The 16,947-nt window shown below is 41.8% G+C and overlaps 2 protein-coding genes and 1 long non-coding RNA gene across 12 annotated transcripts; 1 reads left to right on the plus strand and 2 right to left on the minus strand.

The window, feature by feature from the left end:
* Positions 1-4,070: 4,070 nt before the first annotated feature.
* On the minus strand, positions 4,071-7,012 carry LOC117165309 (uncharacterized). 10 transcript variants are annotated; one of them, XR_013060661.1, is made up of 7 exons: positions 6,789-6,977; positions 5,921-6,050; positions 5,654-5,771; positions 5,393-5,582; positions 5,225-5,315; positions 4,481-4,570; positions 4,071-4,386 (listed from the first exon to the last, which is right to left on the minus strand). It is a non-coding gene; the product is annotated as an uncharacterized LOC117165309 (long non-coding RNA). The 10 variants fall into 10 exon arrangements; XR_013060655.1 differs by having other exon boundaries at positions 5,225-5,582; positions 5,668-5,771; XR_013060654.1 differs by having other exon boundaries at positions 5,225-5,582.
* Positions 7,013-9,205: 2,193 nt separating this feature from the next.
* Positions 9,206-16,077, plus strand: LOC143303991 (uncharacterized). Its single transcript, XM_076626268.1, has 2 exons — positions 9,206-10,376; positions 15,025-16,077. The coding sequence occupies exons 1-2, from the start codon at positions 9,830-9,832 to the stop codon at positions 15,927-15,929; spliced, it is 1,452 nt and encodes a 483-aa protein (XP_076482383.1). The 5' UTR covers positions 9,206-9,829; the 3' UTR covers positions 15,930-16,077.
* LOC143303990 (uncharacterized) lies at positions 10,462-15,429 on the minus strand. Its single transcript, XM_076626252.1, has 2 exons — positions 14,388-15,429; positions 10,462-12,691 (listed from the first exon to the last, which is right to left on the minus strand). Exon 2 carries the CDS (start codon positions 12,621-12,623, stop codon positions 10,776-10,778), a length of 1,848 nt encoding a protein of 615 aa, XP_076482367.1. The 5' UTR covers positions 12,624-12,691; positions 14,388-15,429; the 3' UTR covers positions 10,462-10,775.
* Positions 16,078-16,947: the final 870 nt, after the last annotated feature.

The following is a 16,947-nucleotide window of genomic DNA, read 5'->3' on the forward strand; positions in this document are numbered from 1 at the left end:
TTGGTCAATCTCCATATCGGTGGTTAGAAAAAGATGCTAGCCGCCTTCGAGGGAAAGTTGCTAGTGGGAGACGCCGCTCGTTGAAAAATATGTCTCCCCTATCTTCCCGTAGTTGGGACAAAGACTGTTTGTCTGTTTGAAGGACTTTAGTTAACTAAACCTTAAGATTTATAACGGGCCCTCGGGCTAGCCGAACATGTACTGCGGAGACGCATCGACATCTGGCAATCATCTTACTCGAAGAATAGGGTCTGCGTGTGGCGAGCCACGGGACAGAATCCGTTGGAATGTTTACTGTCGCGTGTCGCCACGAATATTTCCTTTAAGGAGAGCTATAGGATTACTCCATACCTTTGTTAGGCAAAGCGTTCATCCCGTGACCGCGGCTGCGTTCGGCGACTGACTGTCGCCTCGAGCCCAAGCTCATTATCACAACTCTCGAACAATTACAATCGGATTGAATAACTACAATTGTTCAATTACAGACTCCGGTGTTCTTTCATCTCCGACATATATGTGTGCGCATTCTATCAAATAAATAATCTAAGATACATACTTAAAACTAGCCTACATTCCGGTAAAGAATTATAAAATAAGAACTACATTACGAAACATGCATGTCTGTAATATCGTGATATAATATATTTACAAGGAATGGATAATACAGATGTTAATCGGACAGAAAAAGACGATTGTTGTTCAACCTGAACTATTCACGCCAAACGTACAGAAAACAGCACAACTAAATAATTAGATAACGACTCGACTTCACCAAATGCAATCAACACTTTCTCGGCAACGCCACCCGCAAACTCTGTTTCTCGACTAACTCTCTGCTCGTTGTCGCATTCTATTGTCTTTTGCTAGGCACATGTGTTCTGCAGACGCTCGTAGCCAGGGTCACGTAGGTCTTTTCTACGAAACTATGCACTTGAAAAGACCGATGACACATTGATGGACCCGACGGCGCCTCGGCTCTCGCGACATTGTTCATGGTTCGCCCGATATCTCTTAGGCTTTTCGTCCACGATACTACACTCGGCCATCCTGCAATAACATCTGCCCTCAGATGTTGCCTTCTATCTCGCTGTCATCAGATGCGTCACTTTCGGCGTTTATGACCCAAGGTTTCATGAAATCGAGGTGTGCGCTGGTCCTTCCTTCGGTACTGCTTCGCACGCTTTCTTCTTTTCTTGTAATTTCGCAGGTTCCCTTCTAGCTTACCTATGTTTCGTTCGGTTAGGATACAGTCAAGGCAGTTGGATACCACGTATTCGACCTTTTCGCGTAACCCCTTGAACCAGAAGTCCTTCTTGACCATAGCTTCTGTTTTGGTAACCCCGAAATGCCCACGCTCGTGCGCTTGCCTGACTACTTGAGCCCGCATCGCCTTCGGTACTACTATTAGCACATCGTTCTTACACTCCTTATACAAAATATTGTTTCTTATTACATACCCATCGGCCTGACTGCACGTTGCGGCATCCAAAATCCTACGGACTTCAATGTCCTTGTTCTGTGCCCTTCTCAACCGTGCAATCAGCCCGTCTTCACTCTCCGTTACATACATAGTGCTCGGCAGGGGGTTCCTACTCGGAGCATCTACATGCTGCATACTTTTCCCCGGCCGATGACACACCTGATACTTAAACTCGCCTAGTAACAAGGCCCATCTAGCCACACGCACACACAAATCTTTCTTTCTAACAACAACTATGGGACTTGCATATTCTGAGTTTGATGGTTTTATTATGCCTTCATTTGTCCATAATTCCATCAACTCGTCCACCTCTTTTTTCTCCGAAGGCGCCAATCTTCGCGGCCTTCGATCCACAGGTTTGTCACTCTTTAAAACGATTTTTGTCGTTATCCCAACGTCCCGCTTTTTCTCCGGCCTATACCCCCTAATGATATCGCGAATCGCTTCACGATAATGCGGTTCCTGTACGTGTGTTAGGTCTGTTTCGTCAGTCTGTTCTACCACGTTAATTCTAAACACATCTGGCACGTCTTTGTTAGTCTGTTCGTCAAGCCGCAAGAAAGTCACTTCGCCTCGTTTAACCCGTAACTCTACCTGATCCAGAAAATCAGTGCCTAACAACAGGCCGTGCTTCGTCAATATTTTGTTTGAAACAACGTGTAAAGTGATTGGCAGTTTATACCCATCAACCATCATTACCTTGGTGAATTCACCCCAGGTCTCATTGCCAGCGGAACTAAAACCGTCGAACTTAAGCTTGCATTTACCTAGCGGTGGTGACCCTAACCTCGCATACTCGTCTGATCGAATGAACGTGAGATCACTACCCGTATCCACTAATGCCACAAACCTACAATCATCTATCGCCACTTCCTTCATATACTTCCCCTTTTCGGATCTTGACACTACGCAAGTCTCTTTCGGTTGTGCCGTACACCTCGCTGCAATATGTCCAAATCCGCTGCACTCGAAACACCTAACACCTTCTCCCCTCTCCGGACACTTAACACTTAGATGATCCTCACTACCGCAAATGAAGCATCTTCTTTTCTTCATTGCATCTACAGATTGACTGGGCTTCCCGTTCTTCTGGGTTTTAGCCGGCTTCACAATCGACTTTGCTCTGCGACTCTTCTACTCTTCGTACATCACTAACCTCTTCCTCAACTCTTTGATTGACGTAGCGCCGTACAATATAGCCTTATTGTTCTCGTCGTCTATTATTCCATCCACTATGTATTCCACCTTTGCTTCCTCCTCCATGTCCACATGGCTGGCTATTTCGAGCATGCGGTACATGTAAGCCAAACATGCTTCATCACTCTCCTTTTTTGTTTCTTCAAGTTTCTGATGTACTTGCCTACTGTTGACTTTCCTCGAAAATTCTTTCACTAGCCCCCTCCTCAACTCATGCCAAGTCCTGGCATGACACTCGAAGCTCGCAAATATTTTCGCTGATCCCTTCAGCAGCTTCCTCGCGTAGACTGCCTTCTGCCCATCCGACCACATGCACGTATCAGCGACTTCCTCGAACGACTCGAACCATCGTTCGACATTTTCACCTTTGTTGGCACTAAACGACTCTAATGCATCTTCGACGTCTCTAAAACTCAGTGTCGAACCAACACATGCCCTTCGACAATATTCATCACGGTCCTGATACACCCTTCGCGTACCTCTCTTGTATCCTCTGGCGTTTTTTCTGTCATCTTCATCCTCACTTTCGTCGTCGCTTTCTTCTTCCGACGATATGTCATTACCATCCATGGCCGCTCGTAGCCGTGCGCGTAATTCTACTTTTCTTCCCGTCGTTTTTAAACCCAAACTAGCGAGGCGCTCCTTCAACTCCTTCGTATTCATTTTCTCAACATCCTCACCTTCGTTACAATCACGCTCAGCTCTCTGTACATTTTCTAAATCTCGTTGACCGGTTAGCTCTTCACCGCCCGTCGATCCCTTACGATACGATTGTCCAGCCCTACACGCCCGATTCAGCCTTGCAATCAGCACTGACCTCGCACCCGATATAGGGAGGTTCATTCGCGCGAGCTTACTCCTCAGCTCCTCCAGCGTCGAACCCTCTTCACCCGACAATTCGGGCGCGTGTTGCCCGAGCAAGCATCGAAGTGATAATGATGCTGCGGCCGCCAGCCCTTGCACGCGCCGAAGAAACACAGATAATTCCCACGGTACAGCACGTGGAAGTTTCTCGCGGAAAGGACTAGATCAGCATGTGGAAAAGTGGGAATTTTTTAATACAAGATTAATTAAATGTTATCAAATATAGAGAATTAGTATACAAGGGCAAATAACATATAATAAAGTAAAAATTGGTACTCTAACGAAATAGTAAATATAAAGAGTACAACATAACCTATAATTTCATAATTCGATTAAGGATAAACTATGAAGAACCAATTAACCAAAAGTGACTCGCAAATTAATTAATAAATCACGACATAATACTATATTCAATCAGGATATCGTACAATTCGACAATTTAATCAGATCTCGTAATAACTTCATGAATAATTCAAAGGAAAGGAAAAAGGAATGGAACGATAGGAATACACACCTTTATAACAAAAAGGAAATATCAAGCAATTTAATATACAGCAAATATGGACATACAAAACCACAATAAACAAAATATATCTTATATACAACTAGATATAAAATACATAAAGCACCTAGGCATATTAACACACTTCAATAAACCAGGCACTATTGTGAGAATCCACACACGAAACGTCAAGATTAAAGTAAAATGGATTCCATGAACAATACACTCGAAAAAGTTAAAACTAACACAATCGAAACAGACCACAAGAACGATTTCAAGAGACAACGTAGTACGGTAGTATATGGAACAACATTGCTTGTCGAATACTGCAGATAGTGGTAACCTAAAAGGAAAAAGGAAAATTGCTATGCGTGCTCTAACTATTACTTAAATATAATTCAATAAAGTAATTACAAAACAGTGGAAGTGGAAAATACCTCGTGAACAATTACTCATCGTAGAAAGAAGCGTATATGCGAAGACAGGTTATGTGACCATATCCGTAGAACACAAGGTATGACAGCCAGCTGAAACAAATGTAGGAATCAACTTTAATTGTTTCGATACAAAACATTATACTACTAAAAGTTTATAACAATATTGTGCCTAAACCAAAGGAAGTGTGACACTGCTTATTGAATCATGCAGATAGTAGAAATGTAAAAGAAAAAGGAAAATTATTATGTGTGTGTTCTAACCATCATTTAAATACACAATATGTTAATTCAATAAAATAATTAAAAGCAGTGAAAGTTAAAAGCACCTAGTGCACAATTAATCATCGTAGAAGGAAGCGTACATGCAGGAATTTCGCAGAAACAAGTTGTGGATCCACTCTGTAGAACATAGTATACGACTGTCAGCAGAAAGGAATAAATAAACTAACCTCAATTGCCTTAATATATATGGAAGAAAATAATACTATTAAAAATTTACAATTACATTTCAATTAAACTAAACGAATCACAACAATCAATAATTGATGCTCGACAACAAACTTACAGTTCGCTAATGGATAATAAAACTGAAAAAATCAAGAAAGTTAGTGACATTATAACGAAATAACTTAGCTCACATAGCGGTCCTTAATAAGAAGAAATAAAATCAGTTAATAAGTGCAGGAAGAGTTAAGAAATAACTAAGATAGGTTAAGTGAGTGACAACGATAATTTACTACTCACATCGAAGAAGTTTATACAAGGGTCAATGCAATGATGAGAAACCAACTACCAAATTGGAGTAAATGTGTACGAAGAATCGAAGTTGATATTACTGGAATGATCAAGAAGACGTGAGAAAATTTGAAAGTCAAAAGTTAGTGACATTAGAACAAATGATTCAACACCGACGGAATGGTCTTAGCAAACAAGAAAAGGTATCTTATAAGTTAACGAGGTTTGTATGCAACCAATCATCGTTAAAGGAAGCGTGCACGCAGGAACTCCACGAGAATGGGCTATGGATCCAACTTTGCAAAACATAATACACGACGGTATGAAGATATCGAAGGTAATAAATATCGAGGTAACCAATCATAACCTAAAAAGGGGAAGAATGTTGTAAACCATCTTGGAATAGAAATTGATAATAATAAGAAGCTCGTTACTCACATCGGAATACATACATTAAAGCCGACGCAGTTGCAAGAAGCCTACTACCAAACTTAAGTGAATAGTTACGGAATACTGAACCACATACTACCGAAACAGTCAAGGCAGCAACAAGAAACTGGAAAACCAAGGAAATATTCTGACATTATAACAACACAATTCGATGCTGACGAAGCGGTCTTAGCAAAGAAGATAGTGGACGGACTATTTTACTATACAGATATTTACAAAATATAATGTTTTATATATATCTATATATATACTTACAATTCTAGGATAAGTAGAAGTAGTCTTGACAAGTGTTAGACATGTAACAAAGAATCAGAAGATACCAAACACGCACCATGTAGCTGTTCCAAGTAAAAGACTCAGCGTTGAAGGATTAGAATTGTAGAACCTATAAACAATAAAGATTTTAACTAGCAATGTATATGATTAGCTCCTAAATTCTATGTAAAGGCTGCAAATTACACGCACAAGGTAACGACAACTTCATAACAAAGAAACAGAAAATAGCCAATAATATAGGAATAGGTTATGAATTAATCAAAACTGATTAACTGAATATCAACGACAAACGCGATTAAGATAAAAAATTATTATATTGTACTAAGTTAATATAGCATAATTGTATTAATTCTGGTGTAGAGAAATAAGGTTATGTTACGCAGTAGAACTGGTAATAACAAACTATGCACATATTACTATCAAATTAATTGAGCGAACATTCTATAAAAATAAACCACTCGAAACACAACAATAAAACAGTGCTATTGATAAATTATAAAATTTAACAATAACACAATCCACATGCTATTATATTAAAATAACACACTATGCGCATATTAGTATTAAATTAATTAAGCGAACACTCCATAAAAATAAATTACTCAAAACACACCAATAAAACAGTGCTATTGATAAATTATAAAATTTAACAATAACACATGCCACATGCTATTATATTAAAATAACACACTATGCACATATTAGTATTATAATGATTATACAAACAATACTATTGTCATCTAAAAATTCTAACTACACTAAAATAGAGGAAAATAAGCGACGGACGAATAATTATTTCAGTATTAAATAAATTAAAGGACGCGTCACTTTTACTAGAGACACTCACGAGCGGCCATCTTGGACTGTTATGATAGCTCTTACACGTGCGCATCGGAATACATGCAATAATTACGCACATTAAATAAATGCAAATAATATTATTCCCACTGCAATTATACGTCAACTATTAAAATAGAGTCACAAATAATTAACGGATAAATAATAGATTTCACATTAATAAAATGTTACTGTATACTACGAACATTCACAGGCGGCCATTTTGGATAATCAACACGTGCATATAGTAGCCTTTATGCGTTACAAAACAAATTATATTTTCAGCGAAGGAATAAATATTTAATAAATGATAATAAAAATGGAAGATAGTAACAAAGAAAGAATAAATAATGATCAATACAACGTAACGCAAGAATATTGGAAATTGATAGAAACCAGCCGTGAGAAACAAACCATGAAATAATATATTAAGCTTACTATTATAAAAAAAAAATGATATTTTAACGCATAAGAAGACTCGGCAAATACTAAGTTGCCACGCGCCTTGAACGATTCACTGGCATCAGCAAGGAAGTTACCAGATACATCGCAGATGCAACTTCAGCAAGGAAAAGTTGGCACGCCCCTGTGTCACGTAATTTTTAGGGTTGGTTGGTGAAAATAAAATATAGTTGAGTCGTAACACAACAGTTAACTTTGTTTTAATCAACCTTTATTGTGAATTCACCAATCACAATGTAACACGCACTGAATTAGCATAAATCACAATTCACTCCAACCACGTTATGTAAGACTTAGTTACAACAATACATTAAGTACGCGACTTATAAGGGTAGAGACCGATATAGATATGTTGACTATTCTAAGGATACAGAATAAGTGAAGTTTTACTGACGATACTGTGTCTGAGGAAAGCAAGGGGTGGGTGTGTCTAAGGACACGGGACTATCGGATTGATGACAATTTTGGTTAAGGAAGTGAGGGCAGTAGACACCGTCTCCGATTGGATAATAAGACGGTTGGTGGACCAGGAAGGGTTTTAGCCGTCCTCGCGAGAAAGTTGCCAACGGAACATACCAGATGTGGAGAAAACCAAATTTCTAAGCTAACACGTGGTAGACAATAAACGTAAAGGGAAATCTAAGACAGGAAATACTCGCTTGGTCCGAAGGACCTTAACTATGAAAATGCCAAGGCCCCCGGTGGGCACTTAAGACTATTGAGGGTGCGCGCCAAGGATATGCAGACATCTGGGTGCCATCCTGTCCGTGGTGTGTGGCCTGGTCTCTGATGTGAATTGACGTTACACCTGCCACGTTCCACTGGCATCAGTAAGGACGTTCTGGGAAACATCGCAGACGCACCATTAGCAAAATACGAGCTACTACAATACCGACATTTTATCACGCACCTTGCATGTCCCTAATACCCAACGAAATATGAGAAATTAAGAAGACGAAACTTCAGCAGCATCTACGTGTCTCAAGGATATGAGAAATTAGGAATAGCGTAAATAAGATAATCAAGAAGATGAAACTTCAGCACAGTCCGCGAAAGTAGACAGTCACAAAATTCCTAATTTGTCACGTAGCAATGCTGTGATTCCCATAGAGATGATCCATCACGTGACAATTAGAATATTATAAATAAGCGGGAATAACATAGAGTAGGGGAGTCCTTATTTAAAATTCAGACCATTCACATCGTCACTCTGTCCATCGAAATCAAATATTAAAAAAGTTAAATAGTTTCAAAGAGTCTTCATCCAAAATTCAAATCGTTTACATCGTCACTCTGTCCGCCGAAATCGAATATTAAAAATGGTTTCAAAAAATCATCATTCGAATTAAGCATTCGTATTGTCACTTCATCTGCGGAATCAAAGTTAATTGTCAAAATTCGACACATCACCAAGCCATACATACCGCCGATCGACTTTACATCTAATCAAGGTAGGAAATTTGAAATTGTATATCCTCTTCTCTTTTAACTTGCATTCGAACAAAGTTGTCTCTGAACAAAAGCACCCGTCGGCAGCTATAGTTGACAGATAAAACTATCAAGCACACTGTTACGTCGCGTAACACGCACATGGCCGAGGCCACACACCGGGCAATGTGGCAACCAGATGTCTTCGGATACTCGCAGCGTATCCTCCATAGTTTTAAGCACCGTCCATAAATCTCATAGATTCCCTAGAAAAGGTCCTTTAAACAAAACAAACATCTGGTTCCGAAGAATTTCTAAACACTATTGTCTACCACGGCTGGACAAGGGAAAGCTGGTTTTTCTCACGCACGCTGCAACTTTCCTCCCACTAACCACTTTCTCTCGAGGGCGGTTAAGACCCTTCGTTTAACCAATTAAAAACGAAGCCTATTCCCTCACTCTCCTAAATAACATCGGCACCAACAAATCAGATGGTCCCGTGCGCTAGACACACCCATCCTTAGCTTTCCTCCGACACATCATCGTCTCCCAGTACAGTACTGTTTTTGCATCCTTCGAACGATCAACATCCTTCGAGCGGGTTATTCACCAATCTCGTACATACGCACCAGTGTAACTATCCTCGTTATAAGTTGTGGAATAAACGGTGAAATATAACTTACTACTGTGTCATATTCATTTAACCACCTCTGTTATCTTAATCGAAACAGGGGAACGACTACTTCGCGGCGTCGATTCACCCAATCGTAGCGAGAATTTACGCCTCTCGCTGACGCGTTTTCCTCGCGACCGCGTCTCTCCGCGATCGGTCGTAACATTTGGTCCTTCGAGCCGGATTCAGTGACAAGTGAAAAGTGTGGACACGTAACCGGTCGAATCATTCGATCCTCAAAGCCGCATCACGCGTCAAGTGAAAGGCGCATACCAGTGACACCCACTATCATACAGTGCCACGTGAATCCAACATAACCAGCAGCGGAAACGTTACCCCCCTAGCGAGGTCAGTAACGTCAAGGATCGTCACCCTTGAAGAGGTATAATTCGGTGGTTAAAACGCAACCACGCAACCTCTTGCCGCAACTGGACAATCTTCAACAGAAGTCAGTTAAAACCAGTCCACTCTCAATTATCTAACAAATAATGGCCACCGGTAACGAGCTTACCGCCTTGCGTCGACGCCGGGGTTATTGTATCGGCCACTTTACACGCTTATCGAAAAAACTAGACGAAATTGAACAATCCGGCCGTTCGCGAGAGAGCGAGCTAATTCAAATCAAAAATCGTCTGGAAACATACGAGACGGAGCTCCGCGCCATTCAAAATGAGATCGTAAGCATAGACGAGGAGGAGTCCGCGCGCGGCTTTGAAATAGCCGACGAGTACGAGAGATTAGAACTCCGATTAACTACTCAACTGAGCAACCTACGACTAACTACGACGTCACAATCGACAAACGACGAATCAGCTGCCGGTCGCGAGTCTGCTTCGCTTAAACTGCCGGAGATTCGAATACCCACATTTAATGGTACGCTCGAGAATTGGCAGTCATTTTACGATTCCTTCTCGTCAACGATAGATCAAAACAAACAACTAACACCAGTCCAAAAATTCTATCACCTCCGATCAGCCTTGACTGGGAGGGCCGCGCGAAGTATACAATCGCTAGCAATCACCGAGTCAAACTATGCCATTGTCGTGTAAAATTAAGGTAAAAATAAGGAACTTGTTAATTTCCGAAAAGGAGATTAAGTTCTTTTTATTTTTTACTCAATTTATACAATTTTTCGGTTCGCGATGATACACTTTCGATACTTGGATTAGTTAAGAATTTTTTTATTAGACTGACTGGATGATTTTGAAGGGAGCATTTATATTCTTCCATTCGTTGGAGTGGGAGAAGGTTTTGTTTATACTTAGTGTAAAATTCGGAGAACGGCTGGAGTGATCGAATGCCACTCAGGCGGCTGAGAACGGGTGCTGACCGGACGGTCACACGCGATAAGGCGTTCGGAATTTCGGTTTGTTATATACAGTTGCTCGAATTTCGTCTGTGACATTCCCCCCTTCTTAGATTGAACTTGATCCCTCAAGTTTTCTTCAGAAGACTTTTGTGGAATCGGACTTGACGTGGCTTGAAAATTACAGCTGATTCCTCCTCTCCATCTGAGTGGTATGTGTTGGTTGGAATATAGATGTTGGGTGTTGAGCCCAGGGTGAGTGGTACTGGTGGGGCTGTCGCATTGTGGCTGTTGATTACAGTTTCATTTCGGCAACAAAATAAATTGATACATAATTTGTTCGGTATACATTTCCTGATGCATTTGAATACCCCTATTTTGTTTAATCCATATATACCTAGTATGCCTAATGCTATGTACCCTAATATCTGGAGCGTGGTCAGTCCCCAATACTGTATATTTTTAATTCTGTGTTCGAAATTAAGAGTTTCTATCTCGTCGCCTATTTTATCGATCGTTGTTTTATAGCCTTGTAAATTATCTATTATTTTCGGTGCTCGCTCGAGTTTATCTAATAGATGAGCGAAACTATCGTTTGTTTTGAGCGCTAGGGTTTTTGTTTTGATTTCGTATATGACTTCGTTTTTTGTTTCGCCTATACGCATGTGTTCGTCTTTGTACAATATATCGCAAGAAGTGTTAGCTCTTATGATGGAAGGCTTGTCAAGTTTTTGTAAGGTATGTTTCGTTTGGCAAATTGTGTCTATTTCTATCGGATTTGCTGGTATCGCAATGTAACAGTTGCTAGTTTTGAGCGGTATAAAGCTAATGTCTTCAATCTTAAGTACAGTTATTTGACAATGTCCAATGTGTGGTTTGAAATTTATTATTTCGCTGCGACAATCGGTTTTTGAATTTCTGTCATGGATTGGTAGTGTTTGTTTGCATATAGTGGTTCCGGCTCGATTCTTACAAAGTTTGTTGAAATACTCGATATCAGCGTTTATAAATGAAAGACCTGAAGTTAAATATATCTGATGTTCGACTACTGGAGCCAAAAATACTCCATTTCTTTTACTCGGGATAGGATATACTTGTAATATGTTCCATTCTGTGTTAGAGACTAAAGGTACTATGATTTTGAAAAATATTTTGTCATCTATTGTGAAGATTTTAAGATCACTGATGTCGAGTATGAATTGAAAATGTTCGGTTTTGGCAGAAATCGCGGTGTTGTACATCTGGCTACCTATTGCCTTGGCGTAATTTTCTATGAATTCATTGGGGTCAAGTATTTGTGGACTAATTATTCCTTGTTTGCCTAATATCATGACGTTAAGTATTTCATCTAATTGGAAGTGTAAAGTTTGCATCGCGGTGTCGACTTTCATGATCATCTTAAGCATAGATCTATCGATATTTGCCTGCTGTTGTAATTTTAATATATCACTATATGATCTCTCTAAGTGGTTTAGGTTTTCTGAGTTTACAATTTTTCTAATAAGTGCTGTTTGATTAGCTATTATGGTCTTGATTTTATTATTATCATCGAATAGTTTGTCCATATTTTTGTTTATGAGCGTAAGATCATCATCGTCGAGAGTCCCGAACAGACTTTTCGATACGGAACCTATGATGTTAAGCAAACCTCGTGTGCTCCGGGTATGTGTTAACGCTTTCAAGTGTTTTGCGAGTTGTTTTAGGTTATTGATGCGATTTTGTAATCCGCCTAACTCTTCGACGTATTGTTTGCTGATTGCACGTGAGTCTATTGTTAATTTATATGATTCTATTGCGCTTATCTGTTCGTATATGTCGCTAGTGTCTAATCCTACTATTACATTGGCAGTGTCGCTGTATAAATATCCTTTTCCTATGTTTTCTACGAATACAGAGTTTCCTTCTAATGGTGTAATATTTATTTGCGCGGATACTATTCCGGCAAAGAGGAGCGTCGACCACCATTGATAAAGCATATCGTTGTCGGTTTTCCTTCCAGGTAGACTGTTTTTGACACTGCTTGTTTTGGAGGTACGTCGTTTTCCTGTTGCAATAAAAGTATATTATTGTCAAGTTTTAATTGTTGATTCGAGAGTTCAAATTTGAATTTAGATAGGGCTGGCAAACCGAGTATGCCGTCTTCTATAATTGGAAAGTTGTCTTCTACCACAAAAAATTCTAGAGTTTTGCCAAATAGTTTTATCAAAGCGTGTTCGTTGGTTTTAAATTTAGAGTGTCCCATCGAGAATTTCTGTTCTTTTGTTATTCTTGGTCGTAATACGCATCTTCGCTTGAGTATATTAATTCCTGCTCCGCTGTCAATGAGGAATTTATGTCGCTGTCCGTCGGATCGTAAAAGTACTGTGGGTAGTCTTCCTGTTGTGGCGTTAATTCGTAGGTCTGGTCTATTGGTTCCTCTATTTCTTCCTTGTGTGTCTCGAGATTGTGGACTGCTGGTGGTCTCGGAAATTGGCTGGGTGTTCGAAAATTTTTACATTGACTGGAGACATGTCCGATTTGGTTGCATTTGAAGCATTTTAATTGTGTCCTTTGGGCAAGTGGTATTTGTTCGGTTTGTCGGAAGCTTCTTGGCATTGGATTGGGTGTTGGAGTTGGTTTTTTAGTGATCGGATTAGGATTATTGGTTGTTAGTCGTTGCTGCTCAGGAAGTCGTAATCGTTCTATTGGTTTTAGTCGTCGATTTCGATCTTCCCTGAAGAATCGCTCGATGTCGGTGGCTTTCTTTTCGGCTTCAAGGATATTGTATGGTGGATTGGCGAGTAGTAATTGTCCTATTTCGCCTTTCAGGCCTCGGATAAAATCGATCACGGAATCTTTTAAAATCCTGTCGTTCATAGCTCGTCTAGTAATTTCGTCACGGTATTCGTTCGTTATACTGTATTGTAACTTATTGAGTGCTCTGCGGAACCTGATGATATAACTTTGCACACTTTCGTCGTGACGCTGTCTCGTTTCGCGTAGCTGGTCTTGATGTTCTCTAACAGAGTCTTGGGTGGCTACGTTTCGTCTTAGGGCATCGTACAGGTGTCCGTATTCGTATATCGATATATTGCAGATGGCCATTGCGGCTTTACCCGTGATTTTCCCGATTTTAATCATTTTTAATAGTAACGTGGGTTCGCTACACATGGCTCGTAATTCGCGTACTTCGCGTATGAATTCTTCTACTCCGATATTGTCTTCGCCGTTTAATTGCGGAATACATACTATCGCGTCTTTGGCCCGTAAGCTCGGAGAGGCGAATTGCGGTGGACGGTCTTCGTAAGAGGGATGGTTGTCTTCTTCTGTTCGAATTGGAACGCATGGTGGGGAAGTTCTATCTCTCGCGGCAACAGATTCGTCCATAGTAATAAGGGAGCCTAGTTCTGTAGTAGCGTCGCGTCCTATTTTTATTTTGGAGATATTTTTGCCTAATAGTTCTATTTCCGCGGCACGCTTCTTATTTTCACTGTCGGCCGTCCGTTGTGTCTCTTCTACACGTTGCGCAAGAATTTCAATTTGTTTTTGTATCACGTCGAGTATGGCACGAATCGAATTGTCCGTACCTCCGTTTGTAGAAACGGTTTCAATAGTTTCGACTTTGTCTTTTCGTGATGTGGGCATGATTCTAATTGAGCTTATTGATTCTGAACTACTGTTGCTATTTGAACTCGAAGCGCTTGAGAAACTGGGTTTTCTCACACGGTATCGTGAAAATGAATCCAGATTTTTCAGCTTACCGTAGTAGCTATGGCCGTTGAGGAGTCTCAGGGATGTTTCCTCTCTGGTTGGTTTTAGATTCCGAATCTTATTCGTAGGCTTGCTCTGCGCTGACCGTAGTCCTCTCGTCTAGTTTCACCGTAATGGAACGTTGAAAGTTGCTGCAGGGCCTCGTAGTAGCAAAGATTCGCACTGGGTCCGTTGATCCTTCGATCTTCAATGATGCGCGTACGCCGAAATCGTAAGTTCGTTTACACTGAAGTGAATAGATCCTGGCACGGATCGCCAAAAATGTCGTGTAAAATTAAGGTAAAAATAAGGAACTTGTTAATTTCCGAAAAGGAGATTAAGTTCTTTTTATTTTTTACTCAATTTATACAATTTTTCGGTTCGCGATGATACACTTTCGATACTTGGATTAGTTAAGAATTTTTTTATTAGACTGACTGGATGATTTTGAAGGGAGCATTTATATTCTTCCATTCGTTGGAGTGGGAGAAGGTTTTGTTTATACTTAGTGTAAAATTCGGAGAACGGCTGGAGTGATCGAATGCCACTCAGGCGGCTGAGAACGGGTGCTGAACGGACGGTCACACGCGATAAGGCGTTCGGAATTTCGGTTTGTTATATACAGTTGCTCGAATTTCGTCTGTGACACCATCGCCGTTGACGTACTCAAGGAAAAATTCGACTGCCACCGTCAAATCTGCATGCGCCACCTCGACTTGCTTTTCGACTATCCAAAAATAGTTAAAGAGACACCCGAAGCCATAGACGACTTTCTCGAGACGTTCAAGATAAATATCCAAGCGTTAGAGAACCTCGGTGACCCAATCACATCCGACACCGTTCTTCTCAAATTACTTACATCAAAGCTACCCCCAGCCATCATTCGCAAATGGCAATGCACCTTACCAGACAAGAAATTACCGTCATACAAGCACTTAATAGACTTCTTGCAAACACGGACAAACGGCGACAGAACAAGTTCAGCAGTTACCGCGACGAAAAGGGCCTCCGAACCACCCAACCGTCAGCGACCGAGCGCGCCGCGGAGTCATGCATTCACCACGACACTCGAGTCGCCGGTATGTCCGGACTGTCGAAGACAACACGAACTACGGAATTGCGACGTCTTCAAAGCGAAATCGCCCAAGGAGCGTCTCGACACTGCCAAACGGGCGTCGCTCTGTACGAATTGTTTAGGCAAGGGACACGCGCTCAATCAGTGCTCCGCCGGGTCATGTCGCATCTGTAGACAGCGACACCACACTTATTTACATCAAGAGCATGGTCACAGTAGATTACGGACACGTGTGAGCCGAACACCGAGCGGTCGATCGTCGAGCGACCGGTCATCCAACGGTCGATCTCCGCCTAGTTCACCGACCTCGCGGTCGTCACACCGATCGAGACGGGCATCCGCGTCTCCACGAACGTCTCCCCGAACGTCTCCCCGAACGTCTCCGCGAACCTCCCCAAAACGTGTATCTCGGTCATCGCGAACGACGGCATCGGGATCAAATATCTCCCCCAGTCTTAAACAACTAGGGGAGCCCTGACGTCCTCAAACGGCTTTGCTAGGGACCGAACCACCGAAAACAGACTCATTGACCTCGCCTCCTTCCGGATCACTCCACCACGATTTGTTAGTCACTGCGCAGGTCAACATACTGGACAATAGAACTCAACCGTTCCGCTGCCGAGCTCTGCTAGATACCGGCGCTAGCATGAACTTCATCACCGAGAGACTCGCCAATTCGTTAAGACTCAACCAACGGAAATGTTCGGTCCCAATCGGAACACTCAACACATTATCGACGACCTCGAAACGTTACATTACGGCCACAATCACCTCCGTTGACGGCACATACGAACGCACCTAGACTTTTCTCATCATACCGACCATATCGACTTCGATCCCAGATCAACCCGTGGATCGGTCAACGATACAGATACCCAGAAATCTACGACTAGCCGATCCAAGATTCCACAGACCTGCTCCGATCGACGTGCTATTGAGCGCCGGGCCAACACTAGCGTCACTGTGTGTCGGCCAACTTGACATCAGTCAAGCAAACGGGACCGACTTGCGTCTGCAAAAAACGCGGTTCGGATGGGTCATCGGGGGGAGCCCAGCCTCGCAACCACCCGCACACGCATTTCACGCGTCCACGACGGCCTTGCAGGCGGATCTCGCCCGGTTTTGGGAAATCGACGAAGGACCGACCACTGCGCACATTTCGGAAGCGGAACGACAGTGCGAGGAACATTTCCGGAATCACGTTCAACGCACCCACGAAGGGCGATACATGGTCGCTCTCCCATTCAACGAGACGACTCCTTCGCATGGATCCTCCAGAGCCATGGCGATGAAATGACTAACATCTCTCTGCCGTCGGTTCCAACGAGATAAGCGTTTCGAAGCCGACTATCATGCCGTAATGCAGGAATACTTGGCATTAGGGCACATGACGAAGGTTACCTCGGGCTACTGCACGGACAACGGATATTTTCTGCCACATCATGGCGTGATCAAGGAGTCCAGCCAAACCACGAAACTCCGAGTCGTGTTCGACG

This window comes from Bombus vancouverensis, chromosome 18 (assembly GCF_051014615.1).
Source record: "Bombus vancouverensis nearcticus chromosome 18, iyBomVanc1_principal, whole genome shotgun sequence".
Lineage (NCBI taxonomy): Eukaryota > Metazoa > Arthropoda > Insecta > Hymenoptera > Apidae > Bombus > Bombus vancouverensis.

Coding starts and splice junctions, on each gene's coding strand:
- LOC143303991 (XM_076626268.1), top strand. CDS start 9,830: ATGGCCACCGGTAACGAGCTTACCGCCTTGCGTCGACGCCGGGGTTAT. Junction 10,377..15,024: donor AATCACCGAGTCAAACTATG/CCATTGTCGTGT, acceptor TCGTCTGTGACA/CCATCGCCGTTGACGTACTC.
- LOC143303990 (XM_076626252.1), bottom strand. CDS start 12,623: ATGCTTTATCAATGGTGGTCGACGCTCCTCTTTGCCGGAATAGTATCC.